Raw genomic sequence first — 25378 nt, forward strand, 5'->3', positions numbered from 1 at the left:
AATGTGATAAGATTGAAGATCAGACCAAAGAAAAGCACGTAAAATGTTAGTAAATGAAAATATCCTCTTTTAGATCCGAGTTGCTGGGTAAAGAATATTAGCTACTACTAGTATGAGGTGTTATATAGTATTGCTTATAGCTATTTTAGTTGCACTTATATCATTTTAAATACAGTTTATGAACATTGTACTACTCCATTATATTATTAATTTATCTTCAGTGATATTTATAGTATCAATTTAAAAGCAGTAAAACTTCATGAAAAGTAGCTTAAACACAAGGATTTTGATAAACAAAAGCTTCCAGTTTTTAAAAGCAAATCATGGAAGCTGTACTTCTTAAAGAAGATGTAAAGTTTCTGTATTGTTGTTGATGATAGAATTATGAACCTTATAAACTCAGTATTTTTTAGTTAACCTAAATACATAAATCTATTTGAATTCATCTTATGAAAAGAGATATGTCATTAGATATATGATCATTATATGCTTTAGTGATTCATGGACCTTGTTACATACATGCTTTGTAATGTATGAATTATTTAGTAAGAAAAATCACAATAATTTTGTTGTTACTCAAAAATTTATGGGTTGGCAGAAACAATTATGCAGCCCCTGAAGCTGGTATGTTAAGGTAACATCATTAACACTATGTAGTATGATTTTTTTAGTAGCTGTTTGACATAACCTTTGCTGCTGCTAGAATAGATCAGTAATTTTATAACAATCTGTCTGTAAACAGAACATTGAATTTATTAACCACAAGGTGATTCATTTTACTCTATTTTCATGTAAGTGCATAATTTAAAATCAGACCTAAAAAGTGGTCTACCCAAACTCTAAAGGAAGAATATAAAAACATACAAAATGAAAATTAATACTCTCCTAGGTTAAAATTTTTAACTCCATTTAATAAAAGTGGATATTTTCATTTCAAAAAATGTATATGTTTAAGAATTGAATGAAAGTCCATGAAGATAGGAGATTATCCTGTAACCTTTATTTCTTTCTCTCTTTTAAAATTCATCCATATTAAGTAGGCTCCACACCCAATGTGGGGCTTGAACTCACAGCTCTGAGATCAAGAGTCACAGGCTCTACCGACTGGACCAGCCAGCACCCACCCCTCTTATAGCCTTTTTTATTACGTATGATATTAACGCCCCTGCTGTGAGATGAAACCAACATTTTAGTTTTTTATGCTTTCAAATTTCCAACATTAAAAGATGAAGGAACCAAGAATTTTAAAGTTTGGATAAAAATCTAAACAGTGTCACCTAATTTTACATTACATTTAAAAATCAAAATTCGGGGCTCCTGGGTGGCTCGGTCAGTTGAGTGGCCGACTTCGGCTCAGGTCATGATCTCATGGTTCGTGGGTTTGAGCCCTGCGTCAGGCTCTGCACTGACTGCTTGGAGCCTGGAACCTGCTTCGAGTTCTGTGTCTCCCTCTCTCTGTTCCTCCCCCACTCATGCTTTATGTCTCTCTCTCTCAAAAATGAATAAACATTCAAAAAATAAAAAATAAAAATAAATAAATAAATAAATAAATAAATAAGGCTCTTTGTGGAATGAATGTGTGATGATTCAAAATTAAAAAGAAAACTTGTCTTCATCTTTAAGAGTTTTCAGAAAAGGATACTTTAACTGGAGATCCTATGGATTATTTGCAAGAACAGCAACAAGTTTTGAAATACTTCACATGTCATGAATTAACTTACACACTTATGGAGTCTGAAAAAATAAAAGACTGGAATCTTGTTGCATTATCCTTTTGAGGCATTTCATACTGTTTTCTCATACAGAAATGTTGCTATTTTATTTTATTTTATTATTTAATTTTTTAAAATGTTTCTTTTATTCTTTTTTTTAAATGTTTATTTACTCTTGAGACAATGTGAGAGACAGAGTGCAAGCAGCAGAGGGACAGACAGAGGGAGGCACAGAATCTGAAGTGGGCTCCAGGCTCTGAGCCATCAGCCCAGAGCCCAATGCGGGGCTCAAATTCACGAACCAAACTGTGAGATCATGACCTGAGCCAGTCAGACGCTTAACCGGCTGAGCCACTCAGGCGCCCCTCTTTTATACTTTGAGAGAGGGAGAACACAAACAGGGGAGGGTCAGAGAGAAGATAGGGAGACACAGAATCCAATCCAAAGCAGGATCCAGTCTCTGAGCTGTCAGCACAGAGCCCGATGCAGGGTTCAAACCCACAAAATGTGGGATCATGAACTGAGCCATTTTTTTTACTACGGTAGCCTTTTTTATTACGTAAAAAAGCCATCCAGCCGCCTCAAGAAATGTTGCTATTTTAAAGTCAAACGGAATGACATGTAGAAGTAAATGAAGTAAAACATTAAACAGAAAGTACTAGGATCAGTTAGACTTACTCACTTTAAGCAGAACTAGAAATAATATGTTAGTAACTAGAAGACAAGAATGTTTTAATTGAGTTGGCCAAACATGGAATAGGTTCCCTCTTGAGGCAGTGAATCTGTTGTTGGATATGTTCAGAGAGGCTGCATGACCATTCCTTAGGTAGACATGGAGAGAATTCTTGAATTGTGCAGAGGACAACATTGGTGATTTTGTCAGTTTCCTTTAACCCTGAAATTTTATTATCATTCTTGCATGCATGCCTATCTCTGATTCCAAATCATGCTAGTTTGTTTTTTATTGCTGTTCTACTATATGTGTAATACAAAGAACCTTGTTTTAAAGATAAAATATATGGTTTAAGTTCTTGTACCAATACCAGTTAAATGACTGAGAAAAATTAGAGCTTTCTAAATCTTAGTGTCTTCATGTACAGAAGGAGGAGTTTAACTAATACTTACATAGTATTTATTTGTGCCAAGTCCTAGACTAAGCACTCTATACATATTAACTCACTTAATCCTCTCTTAACGGCCCAGTGAGTTTGGCACTGTTTTTATGCCTATTTTTTAGCTGTAGAAATCGCGAAGTCTTACCCAAGGTCACACATAGTGAGTGTTCCTCCAGTCCTTGCAATCTGTCTATGGAGTCCGTGGTCGTAACCTACAATGCATAGACAATTTTGTCACATTATGGATGTGGAAGTATTTGCAAGCTATAAAGTGCCAGAAAAATGTGAGATATATTTTGTTAATACAAACAAAATAATACAGATATGTTTAAACAATGAAAAGAAGGAAGTAATAAAGCTTAAGTGATTTGTAGGGACAGCAGCCTACTTTATCTAAAAGAAAATATATTACGCAGAAATTCAATCTAATGACATTAAAAAAATTTTTTTTAATGTTTATTTATTTTTGAGAGAGAGAGAGAGAGCACACAAGCAGGGGGAGGGCAAAGAAGGAGACAGAATCTGAAGCAAGCTCCAGGGTCTGAGCTGTCAGCACAGCTCCCCATGCGGGGCTCGGACTCACAAACTGTGAGATCATGACCTGAGACAAAGTCAGATGCTTAACTGACTGAGCCATTCAGGCACCCCAACATTTGAAAATTTTTTAAATATTTATTTATTTTGAGAGAGAGAGAGCGCGCGCCCAGGCACAAACACAAGTGGGGGAGGGGCAGAGGGAAGGAGGGACAGAATCCCAAGCAGGCTCCACACCCTCAGCTCAGAGCCTCACAAACTGTGAGATCATTAAATTAATGAATTAATTCATTTTAGAACATCTAAAATCCATAGCATCTGGCACATACTAGGTGATCCGTGACTGTTAAACTGTTGTTTCTGCTTCTGTGCGAGTGCTGGACTTGTCTCACTGTTCTTTTTTTCCTTTCTGCCAAAACAGGAGAGAATAAACTTCCCTGTCACACTTTTAGGGGTTTATCTGTGCTCATTTTTGTTCATGCCTCTTCATGTTCTTTTTTTACAAACTAAAGGATATTAGGCAACATGAAGAAAATGTTTATGGTTTAGTTGTTGTTGCTATTGTAAATTATATAATTATATCCTCTTGCAAGTAATATTCCCAAGACACGATTGCTGGTGTGTTTAGATTTACAGAAAAATTGCAAAGGTAGTACAGAGTTCCTTATAAACCCTCATCCAGATTTCTCTGATATTAGCACCTCATGTAACTTAGTTGCCAAAAGATATCAACACTTATTGCCAACTGAACTGTAGATTCTGTGCAGATTTCACCAGCTTTTCATTACTGTTCTTTTCCTGTTGCAGGATTCCATTGAAGGTCTCAGACTGCATTCGGTCATCATGTCTTCTTAGTCTTCTCAGGTCTGTGAACAGTTTGTTTTTTATGACCTTGACAGTTTTAAGGAGTACTTGTCAGGTATTATGTAGAATGTCCCTCAATTTCGGTTTGTCTGATGTTTTTCTTATGATTAGATTGGGGTCATGAGTTTGGGGGACAAGACCACAGAGGTCAAGCGCCCTTCTTACTGCATCATATTAGACAGCACATGATCCCAACATGACTTATTACTGGGGATGTTAACCTTGACCGCTTGGTTTGATTCTTTTAAATCAAAATTAATCAACAAATATTTGAGCTTTATACATAAGGGCCCACAGTAGGCCCTGAAGGAGGTAAGTGGAATTCTCGAACACAGGAGGCAATCAATATTTGCTATAAAATCTGTAGTTCTTTGGGAGTCTATAATGATTGTTGTCGCAGTCTTTTTTTTTTTTTTTAATTTTTTTAACGTTTATTTATTTTTGAGACAGAGAGAGATAGAGCATGAACAGGGGAGGAGCAGAGAGCCCGACGCGGGGCTTGAACCCACGGACCGTGAGATCATGACCTGAGCTGAAGTCGGACGCTTAACCGACCAAGCCACCCAGGCACCCCTGTTGTCGCAGTCTTGATGGTGGAAAAGCAAAGGAGCAAGTGAGGCTCAAGACAGGCAGGAGGTGCACAGGGCAGTTGCATTCTTATTCTTCAGTCCACTTTGCCTTCAGGATCCATTCATTCACTCAACAGCTATTATTCAAGTGCCTGCTATGTGCCAGGTACTATTTTAGGTACTAGGGGCATGGCAGTGAATAAAAAAAACACATATAGTTCCCTCCCCTCATTAAGTTATAGTTTACTGGGGAGACAGGCAAATGAGTAAAACCTGTGACATGTTAGATACGTGCTAGGAGAAAAATAAACTGGCTTGTATCTATGAATGGAGTGTTTTGGGGGCTGGTTTGTAATTGCCATAGTGTGTGCTAAAGGAAGGCTGCAATTAGAAGGTAACGTTTAAGTCAAGACCGGCAGAATGTGCTTTTCCAGGCACGGTGTCCATAGGCACTTACCGCGGTCCAGCAGTAGGGGCGCCTGTGTGGCTCAGTTGGTTAAGCGTCCGACTCTTGGTTTCTGCTCAGGTCGTGATCTCATGATCTCACTGTTGGGTTCATGAGCTCAAGCTTTGCATCAGGCTCTCTGCTGTCAGCACAGAGCCCACTTCAGATCCTCTGCCTTGCTCTCTCTCTGCCTTTCCCTTGCTTGTGCTCTTTCGCTGTCTCTCTCAAAATAAATACACTTAAAAGAAAAAAAAAAAAAAAAAGAATGGTCCAGCAATAGAATTCTAAAACTAGAATTACTGTATGACCCAGCAATTCCACTTTGGGGTATATCTCCATCCAGAAGAATTGAAAGTACAAATTGGGTTGGTTTTCCCCATAGTACTATGAATTAAAAAGCTGTTTTAACAAATAATAGGTTCATAGAAAATCTCCAGTTTTGTGGTCTATATTCTCAAATAATAGGACATGAACTTTCAATAAAAAAGTACATGGGTACCTTGGGCAAACTGTTTATTTCTCACAGGACTGAGGTACGGGTGGAAAAGGGCAATTTCAGAATATCTGGAGCATCTGATTAAATGAATTTCTACCTAAGCTATTAATTTACAGTAACTAAAAAAGAGACAATTTATCTCCTATGTGGACTTTTGAATTAAATATAAAAGAAACTCAGGCAGAGAAATATATGCACAAAAATTTTTGGTGTTCTACTTAAACTAACCAACATTTAAATTATTTTTTCTCTTGCATGAATAAATTCTGAGTGTGAGGGGGGGAAATGATCACTCCTCTCCCACCGAATTTATATAAAATTCAGCACTCTAAAGCGACATGAGCACGTTCATTAGCAGGAGATTATGGTCCAACCTACACAATGCGATTTGTAAACAAACTTTTATATAGAAACCACAGATCAACACAATTATGCATTTTAAAATCTGAGGTTAACAAGGCATTTAAAACAACCGAGGGTTATTGCTACTGCCTGTGGTATCACCGATTGTGTAAACATTGCTATCTGGTTGAAATTTTACGGACTAGACCAGATATTTTCTGCAATGATTTAATAAGAGAACAGGGTGCCAGTACTCCAGCTGTCCCCTGGCAGTTAAACTCTTCCCTGAATTTTTTTTTTTCTTTTACTGTTGCTTTTAAATGGGGGGGGGGGGCTGTTTGCTATTTCAGGGCAATCGTGGGGTAAAAGAACAACAAAAAAATCATACACTGTTTGCTCAAGTGGGAGGAAGACTATGATAATTCTGTATCTGTGGAGTGGAAGAAGGGGAAAACAGTGTTGAGTTCTTGCCTTACTCTTGATTTGGTGCACAAACCCCGTCAAGGTAAAGGGCTTGACAAAGTAGGTATAAAGGCGAGGTGGAGTTTCGTCTTTCTGGGGCTTCCGCCAACAGTACGCAATTTTAAGACGACAGTTGGGCTGGAGTCCGCCAAAAGCCCAGTTTAGTTTCCTCCTTCGTTTGCTAGATGGTTTCACCCGGCTGCCTTTAACGAGGGTCGCGAGTGGAAAAGAAAGGAGCGTCACTCGGTCGCCGCGGGCGACCACGGGCCGACGGAGACCTCCCGACGGGCCAGCCTAGCCCGGCCCTCGTGCTCGTCCCCGCCCCTCGCGCTCGCTCCTCGGGTCCCGCCCGCCGGGGCGCGGTGGCGGGGCTGGCCGGGAGCTGCCCTCATCCAACATGGCGCCGCGGGAGGCGGGTCCCTCTCTCCGGCTCCCGGGGTTCCGGTGCCGTGCGTTTTGGTTCCGGAGTAAGAGTGCCCTCGCCGCGCCTTCCTTCTCCTTTTGCCGCTGCCGCTGCCGCCGCAGCCGGAACGTTCGGCCCGGGGCGGCTGGGGCCGGGCCCGCGCGCGCCGCGCCCTCTGACTCGGGGTGGGGAACAGGATTCGCTTCCCGACGGAGGGCCCTCCTCGACTCTCGCTTGGTTTGGCGGCCCCGGGTCTCCTTCGAAACAGCCCCCGACTGAGTCCCCTCCAGTCGGGGACCCTCCCCTCTCCACTAAGGAAGAGTGGACACCTGCCGCTCTGTCTCCCTAAAACGGGGTCATCTCCTCACACCCACACAGACGGCAGGGGGCTTCACGATCCGGTTCGCCCTCTTTCCCAACTCCAGAACCCTCTGACCCCCGTTAGTTTATATTGGCCCCTGCCTCGTGCCCCGTCCACGCTCACAGAGAGGCAGCCCCAACCCCATACAGGCTGGGCCTGGCTTGCTGCCTGCGGGTCCCTTCCAGACCATCCCTCTTCTTCACTCCCCCGACCCCCTGCCCTGTTCCCCTCCGTCCCCTTGTCACCCTTTGGAGTCCTCGCCTAACCAGGATCCACTGCCCCAGGATGTGAGCCCCTGTAACCTGTAATGCTGTGGCTGGCCTTTGGCCCCTTCCATGCCATGGAGAACCAGGTGCTGGTGATTCGTATCAAGATTCCAAATAGTGGCGCGGTGGACTGGACAGTGCACTCCGGGCCGCAGTTACTCTTCAGGGATGTGCTGGTGAGTGGTAATCTCAGTGTCCAAAACCCATTGAGGAGGGCGCAGGGATTTGTGGGGTAGTCAGCACCTTGACCGCTGAATCTCAGCCTGGTTGCCCAAGCTAGTGGCCGTGGCCATTGCTGGCCTCCTGTGGGGGCAGTTTTACTGCTTCCACGACAGACATTGATTAATTGCATGGACTGAAATCTGGCAAATGTGCAGGACCCTGGGGAAATAGAGATGAATCAGATTGAACCCCTGCCCTCAAGGAGCTCGCAGCTGGACTGGGACATACACACAGAAGCATCAACTGGATGCAAAAAGCTGAGTCTAGAAGTTTTTTTTCCCCTAAGTGTTTCTCGGAATGTCCCTGGCCAGATTCCAGCCATGTCTTTCTACAGAGTTCCCTGAACTTGGTGACCAATAGGGAAAGAGAAACTAGGCAACTGGAAATTACCATGTTTCAACAAACCCAAGGTGCCATTGGTTTTAAGATACTATTTTGTGTACCACTCAGAAAGAAAAAAAAACAAAACAAACACACTGCCTGTTAAACTGTGACATGCTGTGCATTATACAAAAGCAGCCCAATTTCAGAGATGTTAAAAGAGGAAAAGGTGCATCTGAGAATCAATGCTGTGTTATTATTCTCAGGATATATTTCAGATAAAGTCATGGAACGTGAGAGCAGAGTGTAACCTCAGCAGTGGTCTGTTGAGACCTCTTATCTTTTTTGAGATAGTTACTGAGGAGTAGTGAGGTGAAACTTTTTCCAAAGTAGTGGTGCTCACGAGTGGGGGAGTCAGTACTAGAACTCAGATTTCCTTACTTAGTAATTTTTTTCCATGTGCTGCACTGCCATTTCTCATCTTTTAGCAGACATTTGAGATAGAGTGTATTGTGCCCATTTTATATATTGAATAATTGAGGTATCAGAGGCAGAACTGACATACCCAGAAGCATGTTGCAGGTACTAAATCTATAGCGGAAGTTACCTGCAGAATAAGATGGGGCTGGGTAAAGGTTCTTGGGAGGAGGGAGATCTGTGATGTGATTTTTTTTTTTTTTTGGTTGTCATAGGTGCCACCATCAAAATTTGATTCCTGTACCTATATTTTGAATTCTGGATGTTGCTGACCATCCAGACCATTACAGATTTTCAGGTGTCTGGGCTACGAGTCCAGAGGCTGGAGTGAGCCAGCAGCTTCCAGTCTTGTCCAGCAAATGTTACCCTTCTCTTTGTGTCTGGAGTTCGCGCACTCACGTGCATATAGTTTTCTTCTTGTGACAAAGCCCAGACTTTTTAGCATGGTCCTCTAGGCCCGTCTGGATTGGCTTCTGCCTGCCTGGCACCACACCACACCACACCACACCACACCTCACCTCTCACCACACCCCACGAGCATCCTGTGCTCCAGGTTACATAGAATTAACTTTAGTTCTCCTAGGCTGTCTCCACTCGGTGCTTTTCTTCAGCTAGCCAACTCCTACGTGTCCTTTCAGAGCCCAGCTTCCTTTTTCCTCTACCGTAGTTTTGGTTACGTGCCCCTCCTCTGTGTTCCCACAGCATCGTTCGGGCAAAGCTCGCAGGTTTTGTCACAGTTTTATCTCTCCCTTCCAGTAAATGGTGCATTTCCGGAGGAGATGGACATTCATTTCCCCTCTTTCTCGTGCTCCATAGGACCCTGAAATATTTGTTGAGATATTTCAAAGGGAGCGTTAAAAAATATGCATGCGGTTATGGTTTTGTGGACAGCCTGCTAGGTTTTGAATCAAAACGTGGGTTTCATGGGGCGACTGGGTGGCTCAGTCAGTTGAGTGTCCAACTCTTCCATTTCAGCTCAGGTCATAATCCCAGGGTCATGAGATCGAGGCCTGCATTAGGCTCTGTGCTGAGCATGAAACCTGCTGCAGATTCTCTCTCTCCCCCTCTGCCCTGTGCGTGCTCTCTCTCTCTCGCTCGCTCTCTCTCAAAAAAAAGTGAGTTTAATTGCAAGCAGTCTCACTTAACTAGACAAGTCTCTCTACCTCTTTTAGCCTCAGTTTCCTTACTTGTAAAATGGGGACAATACCTGCCTTCAAGGCTTGTGAAGATTAAGTGAGATCGTGTCTGTGATGAGAAAGGTGTGAGCTTTCTTTCGCTTTGCTCATTTGAAATAACAGAAGATATTTAGAACAGAGTGATACAGTGTTCACAAACACAAACTCTGGGCCAGATTGCCTGGGTTTAAATTGCAAGCCTTACCAGACTCACTTGGGCAAGTGTCTTTTGTGTCTCAGTTCTTTACCTGTAAAAAAAAAAAAAAAAGAAAGAAAAAAAAGTGAGGGGTAGAAGATGAAAATAATGCCCACTTCATAGAGTATGAGGACTACTGGAGTTGATACATATAAAGCACTTAGAACAATCTGGAATGAGGTAAATGCTCTGTAAGTATTGTTGTTACAACATAAGGGACAGGGCCTGGGTCTTTTGCTTCTTAAGCATCTCTCTATTGTACCTTGGCTCCAGGCTGATTGGCTTTACTTTTTTTTTTTTTAACGTTTATTTATTTTTGAGAGAAAGAGACAGAGCATGAGCCGGAAAGGGGCAGAGAGAGAGGGAGACACAGAATCCGAAGCAGGCTCCAGGCTGTGAACTGTCAGCACAGAGCCCAACGTGGGGCTCGAACCCACAAACTGCGAGATCATGATCTCAGCTGAAGTTGGATGCTTAACTGACTGAGCCACCCAGGCTGATTGGCTTTAAAGTAAACTTTGGACAATTGGTTCTACCATCTAGAGTGCCTTGTGTCCTCACATGTGCCTGTGTGCAGGTAAGCCCAGGTGGAGCATGTTTAGAGCCCTGATGAAGGGCTCTTGACAATGGGTGCTGTGCTATCTCCTGTGTTCCTATAGCAGGCTCTACGAACTGCACGTACAGATCCTGGTGGACACCTGTGATTTCTTCACCAGGGTCACGTCATCTTTTCATCAAAAAATTGTCAAAAAACTGGACATCTGGGTGACTCGGTTGGTTAAGCGTCCGACTTTGGCTCAGGTCATGATCTTACAGTTTGTGAGTTCGAGCTCCATATCGGGCTCTCTGCGATTAGCACAGAGCCCACTTTGGACCCTCTGTCTCCCTTTCTCTGCACCCTCCCTCCAAATAAACATTAAAAAAAAAAAATTGTCAAAAACTGACAGCTATATCAGCATCTTTGGCTTGGAACCTTAAAATTTAAAGCCAAATGAAATCTGGAAGCATCCCCCTCATTTCATATAACTCTCTTCTCCCCAGTTTTCAAATTCAGAAGTGTGAACCCCAGAGGGGGAAAATGCTAAAGCCACACAGCTCGTTTTTGGTAGGACCAGACACAGAAGCCAGAAGCAGTTTGTGGTCACTGAGTCATCTGTATCTGAGAGTGTTTTGTACCTGAGGTTGTAGTCGAGGGCTCTCATCACTGCTCTGTCAAATAGCTGGGAGACCTTGGACAAGGCACTTAGCCTCTCTGGGCCTGTGTCTGGGTCTGAATAATTCGGGACTGGCTGCAGGGTAAAGTAGGCCTAGCTGGTCTTCAAGGGCAGAGACATTTGATTATCTGTGTTTCAGCTTTCTGTGTTCTTTTCCTTGTAGACACAATCTCCGGTTTGGGGAAAATTGTGCAGGAGATCGCAATTAGTGGTACAAGAGAATGTTCCCCCTATTCCTCTTGGTGTTTGAATCCTGTCTCCCAAGTCCCAGCTCAGATTTCCTCTCATCTGTGAAGTTTTTATCTAGACTGAGCCTGTGATTTTTTTTCTGCCTCCTGAGTTAGCAAATACTGTATTTATGTCTTTTGTCTGGCTCTTATCAGCCTATAAGTGCGCTGTATTGTTATTCTTTTAGGTTTGTCTTTATCTCAGTGACCAGACTATAATCTTCCTAAATCTTACTGTTCTGTAGCCTATAGCTTTGTGATCTTTATGCTCCTGGCATGTGTAGATGCTTAATTATACTTTTGGTCCATCATATATTTGATTGGTATATTAAAAACATGGAGAAGAAAACGACCAAGAAATGATCACCATTAAAATATTTAAATTTAAATTTTCTTTTGAAGCCTTCTTTAGGTAAATATTATGTTGTGAATAACAGAGGGCTTTTTCTTTTTTCCTGGACATAAGTCACTTAAAATATAATTGTAAAATATACATAAAATTATTAAATATGTCCTGGTTAGAAATGACCAGTAGGTATTAACTAATTTTGAAACTTTTCAACTCTTCAGCATTATGATAAGCCCCATCTTATTTGCTTTAACAGAACGATATGGCTGGTTGTGTTCACATGATCCCTCAAGCAAGTTTGCTTTTTTTTTTTTTTACTCTTTTTCCCCACATTAGGTGTAAAGCCTATGTGACTCCTTGTTTATGGTGATGGGCAAAAGGGGCACTGCTTCCCCCCAAGGTTTTCAGCTAGTTATTAGAAATTTGCTGTTTGATGGGATCTGCTATTCATAAGTAGGAAGGATCCTAAATTAGTTTGCTAATGCTATAGAGTTCATGGCACAAGATCTAGGTGATCAGAGTTCCCTGAAAGTAACGTCGACGTGGAGGGTTGGGGGTGGTATCCCCTAGCTTGTTTTTAACCACACCACTAGTTAGAAAAGGTCCTCAATAGATGCTCTGGAAGGATGATGGGAGTGAACTATCCACCAATCCTCAGGTGCTGAAATTTTGGGTTTCGTTGTTAGGTAAGCTCTATAACTTTCCAGTCATCAGTGACTTGTTTTATTAACTTAACAGACACTATTGTGGCACCTACCATGTGCTAGACACTCTTAAAGTCACTTTATAAATGTGAACTCATTTCGTCCTACGAGGTAGGTACAGTTATGATCTCATGGCCCGGATAGACTCAGTCACCGAGCTGCTGAACAGCGGAGTCAAGGTCCAGCCCTAGCAGTTTGGCTCCAGCCCACACGGTCAGGCTTTACACTAGCTGTCTGTAGAATTTATTCCATACTCACTCTACAGTTTCCATTTAGCTGTCAATAAATACTTTTACCTACAAGTGTGTAGAATTTTTTTAACACTCGATTTTTTTTTTTTTTTACAAATACTTCCTCAGAGTTGATGTTTCATGTGGTAAGACTAGAGTCAGAAGGAAAAAAATAACCTCCTTTGGGTCTAATGAGTGAGGGTTGCCTAAGATAGTTCTCTTTGATCAATTTTATATGCACAGATTTATTTTTGAGGGGAAAAAAAGGCACTCTGGAGGCGAGGCTATTATGCAAATTTCCACTGCAGCAAAAGCTTCTAAAGAACTGCCTTCAGAAGGAAGTTGCAGCCGCCACTCTGCTAAGTGCCCCGCTTGGAAGGGCTGTGGGCTCCCTGCTGAGAACTACCGTAAGCCGCTTTGTCACCCGGCTGCATGGTGCCAGTTCTGGCAGAGCCCAGGAGGGACGTTGCGGCAGAGTCCCGGAGAGCAGTGAGGTTTGCAGACCGTTTAGGTGGGGCTGGACATCACGGAGGGTCATCTTTCCCAGTGCTGGCTATTTCTTGAGGATGTCCCATGCCTCTTGAGCTAAGCTGTCTCCATAGACTGATTTTTAAGATTTCAACTTTACAGGTTCCTTTAAATATTGGTATCAGAATATATAAACTTAAAAAAAATTTTTTTTGTAGCCTAGGTTAACTCTGTTCCAGTGTCATTCAATATATGTTTTCCAGTTGCTTAGGAGTAAAGGTTGATAAAAATTGTTTGTATCAAATGTAGCATTATAGGTTACGGCATTATTGGAATAATATGTCACAGAAACTTGTTTTTTGAACTCTTTGCTCTATGAATACAAGGCACGATGTTGCTAGTTGCATATCAGAAGCTGCATTTGAGTGTCCACAATGTGCTAGGTTAATTTATGTATATTATTTAACCTAATTTTTGCATTATCTCTCTAAGTATTACTAGACTCCTATTGGAGGATAATCAGATTGAGGCTCAGAGAGGTTAAGTAATTTATTTCCAGTCACAGAGCTAGTAGGTGCAGACCTGGGATTCAAACCCAGGCTAGTCTGACTCCTAAACCCCTTACTCTTTCTACTGGCAGTGCACTCCACAGCCTCCCGTAGAAGAAACTGTTTATTTGTTTAATACATAAGGGTGTATTTTTTTATTAAAAATTTTTTAATGTTTATTTTTGAGAGAGAGAGACAGAGCATGAGCGGGGGAGGGGCAGAGAGAGAGAGAGAGAGAGAGAGAGAGAGAGAGGGAGGGAGGCACAAAATCCAAAGCAGGCTCCAGGCTCTGACCCATCAGCACAGAGTCCAACGCGCAGCTCGAACCCATGAACCCATGAACCGTGAGATCATGACCTGAGCCAAAGTCAAACACTTAACCGACTGAGCCACCCAGGTGCCCCCACAAGAGTGTATTTGTATATACTGTTGAAGACGGAAAGATTGTTACGAATACATAGTAGAGGAAATTTTGTAAAGAATCTCCCCCCACTCCCCCACCCCCTGCCCCAAAATAGAGATTTAAGTTCTGGCCTCACATTGCTGGGCTAAGTGTGATTATGAGCTAATGTTTTTATAGTTTATGCCAACATTTCAAAAATCTTCTTCAGGTTCTCATATTTCCTCTAGGATTTGCCACATGTTAGCAATAAAGAAGATGGCTAATTGTGTTTCTTTATTCTTTCTTTGTTTAGGATGTGATAGGCCAGGTTCTGCCTGAAGCAACAACCACAGCATTTGAATGTAAGTCTGGCTTGTATACTTTCTTGACTGTTTCTTTCTGCAGTAATTTTTCAAAGGGTTTATGGGTTGTATTACTTTAGAAACTGACAAAAACAGATTATTTATGATCATCATATGGTACATTTAAATATTTATAAATTAATGCAAGTTTAATGATGATACTGAACTGAGTAATATTTTCTTATTTAATCATATCTTGGGTGTGCATATTTCTATAATATAGCTTTAATTACCAACATGACCTTTATCTGCTCTTGCTCCTCACTGTAATAATATTGTGGGACGAAATGAAACGTGTAAACTACCTGTAGGCCAGTGATTACTGATTAAGAGATTGTAATCCATTACTGCTTTAACACAGCAATAGAGTAGAGCTTTTAAGTGAGCGTTGCCTGGAATAATTCTGTTTTAGTGGGGCTTGGTGTGGCTGCTGCATGATGACAGTAACACTTCAGTCTCGAGTCCTTCTTCTTCACTGTCCCCTCCGCCACCAAAACCAATTGGCTTGGGGATTGGGAGGGGGCAGGATGGACTAGAAAACGAGTTTCCACATGAGCCAAGTCATTGCAAAGGACGTCAGGGTCCAGTAATGTTAAGGTGAGAGTTTAGTCCATAGAACAAGGGCTCTGATGTTGAGAAGGATGAAGTAAGGATTTTTTTCCCATCTGTTTTTAGAAGGTGAAGGCCACTTTTCCATTAGAAGATGTACGGTTTCTTCACACGATAGTTTACTTGTTGTTCTTGGTTTTTACGCAGATGGTTAATGACAGTGAATACAATGTCTTTTATTTATGCTCTCTTTGGAGGACAATTTGGTGGTACTTAACAAAATATAAAATGTGCAAAACCTTTGATTGAGCAGGTTTTCTTTTAGGAGGCTTTTCAACAGAAATACCTGCACATGTGTTGAATGCCCTTCAAACAAAATATTCATTGTGGAATTAAAAAAAAAATTTTAATGTTTATTTATTATTTTTGAGAGAGAGAGAGAGACAGCATGAGCAGGGGAGGGGCAGAGAAAGAGAGAGAGAGGGAAACGCAGAATCCAAAGCAGGCTCCAGGCTCTGAGCTGTCAGCACAGAGCCCGACGTGGGGCTCAAACTCTGAACTTTGAGATCATGACCTGAACCAAAGTCAGATGCTTAACCAACTGAGCCACCCAGGCGTCCCATGGAATTATTTTTAATAGCAAAAAATTAGAGGAAAGCTAAATTCCTAGAATAATGGATTAATAAAGTATCCATTATCTGAAGCAGCAGCCAATTGAGCAGAAGCTAAAAAGAATGATTTTATGCGTCGACATGGAAAGATTTCCATGATACATTGTTGAATAAGTAAATAATATGTATGGTGTGATCCCATTTTATAAAATAGCTAATCCCTCCCAGCTTCGTGTGTATCTTTGAGAGACAAGGATCTGCAGAATGCCCACCATAGTGTTTCCAGTGGTGTCCCCTTTGGGAAGTGGACTTGAGGGTTAGAGTGGGGAACGGTTGGCTAGATGAGCACACTTTTTACTTTTCTATATTTCTCTATTGTTTGAATGTTTTTCAGCATTCATTACGTGTGTTTAAAAGTCACTTGCGTAAAACTCTTAAAATAATTAGTACTTTATTAACCACACTGGACTGTATGTCCTATTGAAAAATGGTACATGTATCTGAAATACTAGTGTTGCAAGCTCTTCAGAGCTTTTGTGGTAAGTCCTTGGTGGTACCCCGGATTTCATGGACAGGCTGATAGTTAACATCTGTTAACTGTTGCCAGATGCTGTGCTAAGAACATTCCATGGTTATCTCATTTAATTTAACCTTCACAAATCTCCATGAAGTACTTGGAAGGACTGTTACTAGCTCCATTTTAGTTGAGGAAAGGATATCTGCTCTGAGCAGCTTGATCAAAGTCTCATAGCTAGTGAGTGGTAAAGTGGACTTTCTCGTGTAGACTCCAGAACATGTATATATTCTCAACCACTGTTGACACATGTTTTGGGAGTTGTCAAAATTCTTGAAATTACTTATTCTGATTAAGTGTAACAGAAAATAAGTTTATTTTGTACTTCCTATCTTTTTTTTTTTTTTTTTTTTTTTGTGAGAGAGCATGCGGGGGAGGGGCAGAGGGAGAGGGAGACAGAGAGAGTATCTGTAGTAGGCTCCGTGATGTGGGGCTTGATCTCATAACCATGAGATCATGAACTGAGCCAAAATCAAGAGTCGGTTGCTTAACTGACTGAGCCACCCAGGAGCCCCTGTCCTTCCTACTTCTTGCTTTCTGGGTCCCACAGAGTGTCTTGACCCCACTGGCTTCCAGAGTGAGGGTTCATAGTAATAACATCGATCATTTTAGCTGTCATTTGTTGATGGCTTTCTCTCTTTCTAGCAGTGGACTAGATGATTTACCTAAATTGTTGCTAATCCTGACAAAAACTGTGTGAGGTAGGAAAACTATACCTTTGGGAACCTGAGGCCCAGCGACATGAAATGGTTGCCAAGGGTCATCAGCTAGGAAGTGGAGCCAAGTTTAAACACAGTTGTTTTTGACTGTGAAACATGCACTTGGTATAACCAAGTGTGTCAGAAGCCTATGAAGTGTGTTAAGTATGGTTGACGTGGCTGATGCGTTTATGGTTTATGGGTATGATGGAACAACTCTTGGATAAGTAAAACTTTAGCCAAAGAAATACTTATGGCAATATATTTAATACTGAAGAATACACCTAACACAACAGAAAAAAAAAGTGTGAATTTCTAGGTTTAAGTTCTAGGAGATCTCACTCCTTTACTGAAATAAGAGTGGCAACTCTATACCCATCTGTGTCTGGACAAGTTTTAGGCAAAAACAAAAAACAAAACCCCAAAACACACACAGACAAAATAATAACAGTCCTTTGTTTCTTGAGCTTAGAGTACCGCATACTTTCCCTTATAGACTTAGAATCCCAGCCTGGCTTTTTTTATGATTGCTCTAGGATGACCTTATTTTCTGAACCAAAGATCTGAACTAATAAATGGAATCTATGTAGAAGAAGCATTTGGAAAGATGTAGCTTGTAAGCTAATTTGCTGACATTTTTGAGCATTTCTGTGGTCTGGAGCTATGATGGAACAACTTCCAAATAAAGAAAACTTTGATCAAAGTTATATTTATGGTACTGTATTTAATATTGAAAAGGATGCCTAGCACTAATTGATTTCTTATGCAAAAGAGATGGTAGGGGTGCTGCCTGGTTGGCTCAGTCGATTAAGTGTCCGACTTCGACTCAGGTCATGATCTCGCAGTTTGTGAGTTTGAGCCCCATGTCGGGCTCTGTGCTGACAGCTTGGAGCTTGGAGCCTGCTTCTATTCTGTGTGTGTGTTTCTCTCTCTGCCCCTCCCTTGATCATGCTGTGTCTGTCTATCTCTCTCTCTCTCAAAAATAAATAATAAACATTTAAAAAAAATGAATAAATGTTAATTTTTTTTATAAAAAAAGAGATGGTATTGTCTTTAGCAATGTGAATTAAGCAACCAAGGAAAGGACACTGTCACATTTACTTGTTTCACACAAATATAGAGGAAAAGAGTTGATAAGTGGAAAAGAGGGGAAAGGTCAGGTAATCTTAGATTCTTCAGTCTGAGAAGTGCCATCCATTGGGTAAGACCTCTGATCCCACCAGATGGAGCTAATCTCCCTCCACACCTTTGCTAGAGCAGGTAACCCATGGGGCCTGCCTTCTGATGAGTTGTGTGCATGTTTCCCTTCTCACTAGATTTTGAAGGACTTGATGACAGGTACTGCGTTTTATTTCACTCTTATTCTCAGTACTTAGCTTAGACCCTTGCTGAATAAAATGAAATGTTGTGTGCCCATATTCAGATGAGAATCTTACAATTACTGGGACCTAAAGCCAAGTAAGTAATTTGCTATTTGCATTATTTGTGTTATTACCCAGGCACGGGATATAAACTGGTTGGTGGTGGACCAGTCAGACTCCACACTTGACTGGGCCTTCTGTCCTGAGGGGGCAGAAGGTCTACAATGACGATATTCTTTCTGGTTTGTGTTCCTGGGAGTAGTGTTTCTGAGGGGAGTTAGGCTGGATAAGGGGAGGGAGGCCCATTTGTGCTGATCACCTCTTGGACCGATGGCCCTAAGTCTTTTTCATTTTACCCCTTTTAGGTCCTTTTCCCCTTATAACTAGAGCACAAAGCAAAATACTTTCCAATATATAGTGCTTGATTTCTTTTTTTTTTTTTTTAACATTTATTTATTTTTGAGAGACAGAGAGAGACAGAGCATGAGCAGGGGAGGGGCAGAGAGAGAAGGAGACACAGAATCCAAAGCAGGCTCCAGGCTCCAGGCTCCAGGCTCCGAGCTGTCAGCACAGAGCCTGACACGGGACTCGAGCTCACAAACTGCGAGATCATGACCTGAGCCGAAGTCGGATGCTTAACTGATTAGCCACCCAGGTGCCCCTTGATTTCTTTTTTTTTTAATTTTTTTTAATGTTTTTATTTATTTTTGAGACAGAGAGAGGCAGAGCATGAGCAGGGGAGGGGCAGAGAGAGAGGGAGACACAGAACATGAAGCAGGCTCCAGGCTCCACGCTGTCAGCACAGAGCCCGACGCGGGGCTCGAACTCACGGACTGTGAGATCATGACCTGAGCCGAAGCCGGACGCTTAACCGACTGAGCCACCCAGGTGCCCCCCTTGATTTCTTTTTTAATTAAGAAGGTATAGATGATCTTAAAAAAAGAATTCAAGCAGCATACAAATGAAACGAAAACTAAAAGTCCCCATTTCCCTAGTTTACTATTTAACAGTGTGTTCTGTATCTTTACAGAAGTTTTCTCTGTACATAATGCATACTATACTGCGACTAGTTCCCCCACCCCCACTTACCTTGTATATACACGTGCGCATATATATATATATATATGCACATATATATATGTATATATATATGTTTTTATGCATGGTATATATAACCTCTTCCAACATCACTGTGCACAAATCGACTTCATTCCTTTGGATGACTACAGTATACTTCATTTTATGGCCATGGCTTAATTTATTTAACCTATTGACGGACCAATCTTAAGTTGTTAGTGGTTTTTTAGTATTGGAAAAAATGCTGCAGTCAACAGCATTGTCTTATATCTTTCCACATGGTGGAAATATATTTGTAGGATAAATTCCCAGGAGTTGGAACTACTGAGACAAAGAGTACCCCTGTTTTACATTTTAATAGCTATTACCATGTTGCTCTCTAAAGGGTAGAACCAATTTACACTCCCACCAACAATGTTTGAGAATGCCCATTTCTCTCTACCCTCACCAACTCTGAGTAATTTTTTATTAGCAAACTTCCTAGTCAGTGTCAATTTGAAAGGTGGAAGAGATTATTATGCTATTGTTTTATTTTTGTGTTTTCAATTATAAATGAGCTTGAGTGTCTTCATTTGTATTTTGATCATTTTGTTTAATTTCTGTGAACTGTTTGTCACCTTTGCCCATTTTCCTTTTAGGTTGTACGTTTCTAATTGACATAAGGATTTTCCAATATTAAGAAAATTGGGGCTTTGTCTCATCTGTTTAGTTATTTTTGTTTAGTTTACTGCTTTCCTTTCAGCTTGCTTTGGTCTTTTTTTTCCCTCTGCTTTTTTTTTTCCCATAGAGAGGGTTGAAATTTTTACATGGTCAGATTTATCATATTGTCCTTTGTGACTTCTGGATTTATGCCATTCTTAGAAAGGTCTTCCACATTCCAGGTATTGAAAAAACATTCATCCGTATTCTTTTGTTCTACTTTAACAGGGTTAAGCACACACACGCATTAGGTATGTGCGTACATACATATGTTCATATGTGTATTAGCATTTTTTTTTTTGTAAAAGTGTGCACTTTTATTACAAATATCAGAAGATTTGAAAATTTTGTCCCATCTCCAGTCTATTTTGGTGAGAGGAGGAATCAGGTGGGGAATCCAACTTTATTTTTCAAGCACATAGACAGTTGACCCCCATACAAGTTACTGAATAATTTGTCTTTTCCCAGATGTGAGAACACTTCTGAGATAAAGCTGAATTCCATTACCATAAAAAATCTTGGCTGTTCGCATGTGCGGGCCCTACATATGCTGTAGGAGCCTGACATTCATACAGGCCCGGAGACCCCTGCTGATTTTCACAGTTTCATTAACAGATTAATGAGTACACCAGCACACGAGGTGATAAAAATCAGCTGTGCCCACTGATGAGTTTCCTGTGCATATCTGTTTCGTGGTCCTCCCCCTGGCTCTTCCCTAGACAAGTGGCTGCTTCAGAGTGACTGGTGAATTCTTACTGGTGACTTGAAAGAATCGTTTTAAGTCTGTGTAGACAAATGCTGACTTCTCCCTGTGAATACCATGTGGCCCGCTTTTCCGTGGCACCCTGACTTCACACATTTGGTCTGTAGCCTTCATAAGTATCTTCGCGCTTGTCAAACTGTGCCTCTGAGTTTTGGTTCGTAAAATATGGTTGTAGGATAAAGCTTTATTTTACTTATGTCTTTCTCCGACCGTGATCGTGTTATGCTCACTTCTCGTTTCAGTTGTTTCATGAATTTCTGGAAGATTATTTTGGGTGGAAATTTTAAAGCCGGTTCATCATTTTAAATTTGGCATAATATGACCACTTAAAGGAAAATTGCAATGATATAAGTTGTGATAGACAACTGTAGCTGATCACTGGAGAAACACCTGTAGGAGATACCCTTCATGTCCAAATAGCAAAGACTGCCTCATTAAGAATGATTGGATGAGAAAAGTCTAAATTATAAAATGTTTGGAAATAATAAATTATTTAGAAAAAATGAAGTTTCTTTTTTTTTTTATTTTTCAAAATTTTATTTTTTGAGAGGAGAGAGACAGAGTGTGAGCAGGGAAGGGCAGAGCTAGAGGGGGACATGGAATTCGAAGCAGGCTCCAGGCTCTGAGCTGTCAGCACAGAGCCCGACACGGGGCTCGAACTCACGAACTGTGAGATCATGACCTGAGCTGAAGTTGGACGCTTAACTGACTGAGCCACCCAGGCACCCATGAAATTTCATTTTCTTAAACTGTAGTATGTGTAGGAGATAAATGGTTGCTTATAGGCAGAACCAGGTAGGTTAATGAAAAATTGTAATTCACAATTATACAGTCTAAAGATTATTTAACAGGTGAGAGTTTATTTTACATCCTAGAATTTGAGACTATTTGAAGAAAGCTTTTATGTATTGAAATTTTGGTTTGCAATGTCATCCATGTGCAAAGCCCAGATCCTTTTTAGTCTTATGAGAGTAATTGCTTATTTGTAATCTTGCTATGTTGCATGAAAATTAAGCAGTTTAATTCCTTTACCCAACTGCCAGGCTAGTTATTCCTGGAGGGCAGCAGACAATGCTGCTCATTCTTGAGTCTCTAGAACCCCGTCCTAGTACCCAGCACATGGTAGACACTCATACGTGTTTCTGGAATGCACGGATGGTTGAAGGAATGAAGTAATAAGGACAAACCTTTTGTATCTCATCCGTCACAAAATCATGTTAGCTCTGGCTTTAAAATATATCCAGCGCATGATGACTGCCCAGAATCTCAGCCTGGTTCGGGCCACCATCTTCCCTCACCTACGATGACAGGACTGGGATGATGGTATCCTACCTGGTCTTCCTGTATCTGCTTTTGCCTCCACACAGCCTCTTCTGCACATAGCAGCCAAAGTGATCCTTTAGAAGTGGGATCACAATACTCAGCACCGTCCAGTGATTTCCATCTTACTCAGGAGTAAAAGCCAAGTCCTTAAAATCCCCTACAAGGCCCTGCATTTTCTCATCTGCCCCCAACCCTGCAACAGCATTGATTCCCTGAACTCATCTGTTTCTCTAGCGCCCGCCTGCTGTGCTAGCCACTCTGCCTTTGTTTCAGTCTCCTGAATATGCCAGGTATTCTTCTACCTCAAGGCCTTTGCATTAATTGTTCCCTCTGCCTGGAACACCCTTTCCCCAGATATCTGTGCAACCCACGCCCTCATCCCGTTCAGTCTATCTCAATAAGAGTGTGAGCTACTAGAGGGCAAGGCTTTTTTCTGTTTCCACTGTTACCATTCCCAGTGCCCAGAACATTGCCTGCTACATAGGGACACTTACATATTTGTTGGAGAGAGGAAGGGTGCAAAGGAGTGAAGAAGGAATCAGGAGGGCGGTGGCATGGAGCTGAAGTAAAACTCATGGCTGTGAGCAGTGCCTGGGTGGGTCAGTGGGTTAAGTGTCTGGCTCTTGATTTCAGCTCAGGTCATGATCTCAGGGTTGTGAGATCGAGCTCCACACCCAGTGCAGAGCCTACATAAGATTGTTTCTCTCCGGGCGCCTGAAGGACTCAGTTGGTTAAGCATCTGACTTCAGCTCAGGTCATGATCTTGTGGTTCGTGGGTTCGAGGCCCACATCAGATTCTGTGCTGACAGCTCAGAGCCTGGAGCCTGCTTCAGATTCTGTGTCTCCTCCCTCTCTGCCCTTCTCCCACTTGCACTTTCTCTCTCTGTCTCTCTCTCTTTCTCAGAAATAAACATTAAAAAAAAATTTAAAAAGATGGTCTCTCTCTTTCTCGTGTGTGTGTGTGTGTGTGTGTGTGTGTGTGTCTCAAAAAAAAAAAAAAATCATGGCTGTAAAGATTTGGCCATAAAAGCCAGACTGCTAGTCCTGTCCAGATCTTAGATGCTACACCCGAGAAGGGCTCTAAACTTGACAACCTTTCTGATAATTTCTCGTCGATACGCGTTTCTAACTTCTACAGTTATGTTTGCATGTCTTTCCTCTTGCCTTGGAAAAATGCCTTTGCTGTAGTTCTGATTGACTCTCACCTGGCACCGAAGGAATGTGACAAATGACATCTTATATATTGCCTTAACTTTCTGTGCTCTTTGTAGAAGCTAGATTGTTTCTCTCAAAAGCCCGCTCTAGCCCCGTGCCTGCAGTGGGTGCTGTTTCTCTGACAGCTCCCTGGCGTCTGCTAGTTGACTGCTGTTTACCTTGATAGGCACTGTGCTTGCCATCCTGACCGCCCCTTACCTGCGGCTGCCTCTCCTCCATTGGGCCTTTATGTTCCTCCTCTTGGTTTCTCTTTCGGATTGCATGTTGCTTCAAATAAAATTGCTAACAACATATGGCCTGTTATGATTCTCTTTTCCCAAACTCTGCCATTTTGTGTATTTGTGACACACTGCAGATTTTGTGAAGATTGCTTCATAATATTTGTTTTCCATCTGCTGCACTCTATTTGGTATCTTGCTAGGATTTTTTCCTCCATTTTAAGTGACATTAACAAAATCCAGCCAGTACATAGACTTTCTGGTTCTACTTTTGCTTCCCTAATGTGCTGGAAAATCATATTACTATGCTCCAGGCAAGTAGAGAAGTCTGGAATTCTCATTGTGAACCAGTGTATCAGATCTATCGCATGCAACGCCCCCCCCCCTCCTTGGTCATATCTAGTAATGCTTTTTTGGTCAGATGGTAAAGAACCTCTGTGGATAAGACAAAAAGTTCAGATTATTTTTTCTACTTCTCATCACTGAGTACTACTACTTCCTCGTGTTCTTCAACAACGTTATTTATAACCTTGAAACTCTTTGTGCCACGTGAGTAAATTGTTATGATTCACACTTCTGCTTAGTGTTTTTTCTATAGCTAATCCAGTTTGATAGGCAAATAGCCAGAGTGTTTGCTGGAATGGCTATGTGTGTCCAACTTTTAACAGGGAAGTGTTTTAAGTTATTGTTATACCACATTGCTTGGTGTGCCTTTCTACTTTCTTACCCTCCAATGACTTCTAATACCTGTCAATTTACTGTCTTTTATTTAAATTTTTTTTCCAGCTCTATTGAGATGTGATTGATGTATAGCATTGTGTAAGTTTAAGGTGTACACCCTGCTGATCTGATGCAGTTACATATTACAAACTGATTACCAGCAATAGGTGTAGCAATAGCTAACACCTCTAGCCTGTCATATAATGACCGTTTCTTTTTTGTGGTGAAAACATTTAAGATTGACTCTCAGCAACATGCACGTATATGATACGGTGTCATTAGCTGTAATCCCCATGCTCTACATTAGATCCCCAGACCTTGTTATACTCATAACTGTAAGTTTATACTCTGGCAGAAGCTCCCCATTTGCCCCCAACCCCAGCCCTTGGTAATCGGTAATCACACACTCTGTGTTTTTAGGTTTGGCTTTTCAAATTTTCACATATAAGTGATATATAGTATTTGTCTTTTTCTGACTTAGCATACTGCCCTCCTTGGGATTCATCCAAGTTGTTGCAAACGGCTTTTTTGTGGATGAATAATATTCCAGTGTATATATACACCATATCTTTATCTGTTCGTCTGTGGGTGGACATTTAAGTAGTTTCCATATCTTCACTATTGTGAATAATGCTGCAGTGAACATGGAGGTTCATATATCTCTTTGAGAGAGTGATTTAGTCTCCTTTGGATAGATGTCCAGAAGTAGAATTGCTAGATCACATGGTAATTCTGTTTTTAACTTTTTGAGGAAACTCCATACTGTTGTCTGTGGTGGCTGCACCAGTTTATATTCCCACCGACGGAGCACAAGGGTTCCCTTTTTCTTTTTTCTTTTAAAAAAATTTTTTTTTATGTTTATTTATTTTTGAGAGTGAGAGTGACAGCATGAGTGGGGAAGAGGCAGAGAGAGAGTGAGACACAGAATCCGAAGCAGGCTCCAGGCTCTGAGCTGTCAGCATAGAGCCTGACGCGGGGCTCAAACTCACAAACCACGAGATCATGACCTGAGCTGAAGTCGGCCACTCAACCAACTGAGCCATCCCGGCACTCCAAAGATTCCCTTTTTCTCCACATCCTTGTTGTCTCTTGTCTTTTTTTTTTTTTTTTTTTTTTTTTTTTTTTT

The 25378-nt window shown here is 41.4% G+C and overlaps 1 protein-coding gene and 1 long non-coding RNA gene across 24 annotated transcripts in view; one reads left to right on the plus strand and one right to left on the minus strand.

Moving 5' to 3' along the window:
• The window catches only part of LOC125908915 (uncharacterized), a 49228-nt gene that overhangs the window by 8636 nt on the left and 15214 nt on the right, over nt 1–25378 (minus strand). The window contains exons 4-6 of one of the 7 annotated variants that reach the window (XR_007453477.1): nt 9979–10012; nt 2973–3039; nt 1664–2607 (exon numbers count right to left, since the gene is read on the minus strand). This is a non-coding gene — a long non-coding RNA (uncharacterized LOC125908915). The other 6 variants (XR_007453473.1, XR_007453474.1, XR_007453476.1 and 3 more) reach the window with 6 other exon arrangements.
• MAP2K5 (mitogen-activated protein kinase kinase 5) overlaps nt 7036–25378 on the plus strand; it is a 282473-nt gene continuing 264130 nt past the window's right edge. For 4 of the 17 annotated variants that reach the window (XM_049611820.1, XM_049611821.1, XM_049611818.1 and 1 more), the window contains exons 1-2: nt 7042–7745; nt 14396–14444. In XM_049611820.1, the coding sequence (XP_049467777.1) occupies nt 7611–7745; nt 14396–14444 (184 nt within the window). In that variant the 5' untranslated portion in view covers nt 7042–7610. Of the gene's footprint in view, nt 7746–14395; nt 14445–25378 lie in introns of all 17 variants that reach the window. The other 13 variants (XM_049611807.1, XM_049611808.1, XM_049611809.1 and 10 more) reach the window with 7 other exon arrangements.

Source organism: Panthera uncia, assembly GCF_023721935.1.
Source record: "Panthera uncia isolate 11264 chromosome B3 unlocalized genomic scaffold, Puncia_PCG_1.0 HiC_scaffold_1, whole genome shotgun sequence".
Lineage (NCBI taxonomy): Eukaryota > Metazoa > Chordata > Mammalia > Carnivora > Felidae > Panthera > Panthera uncia.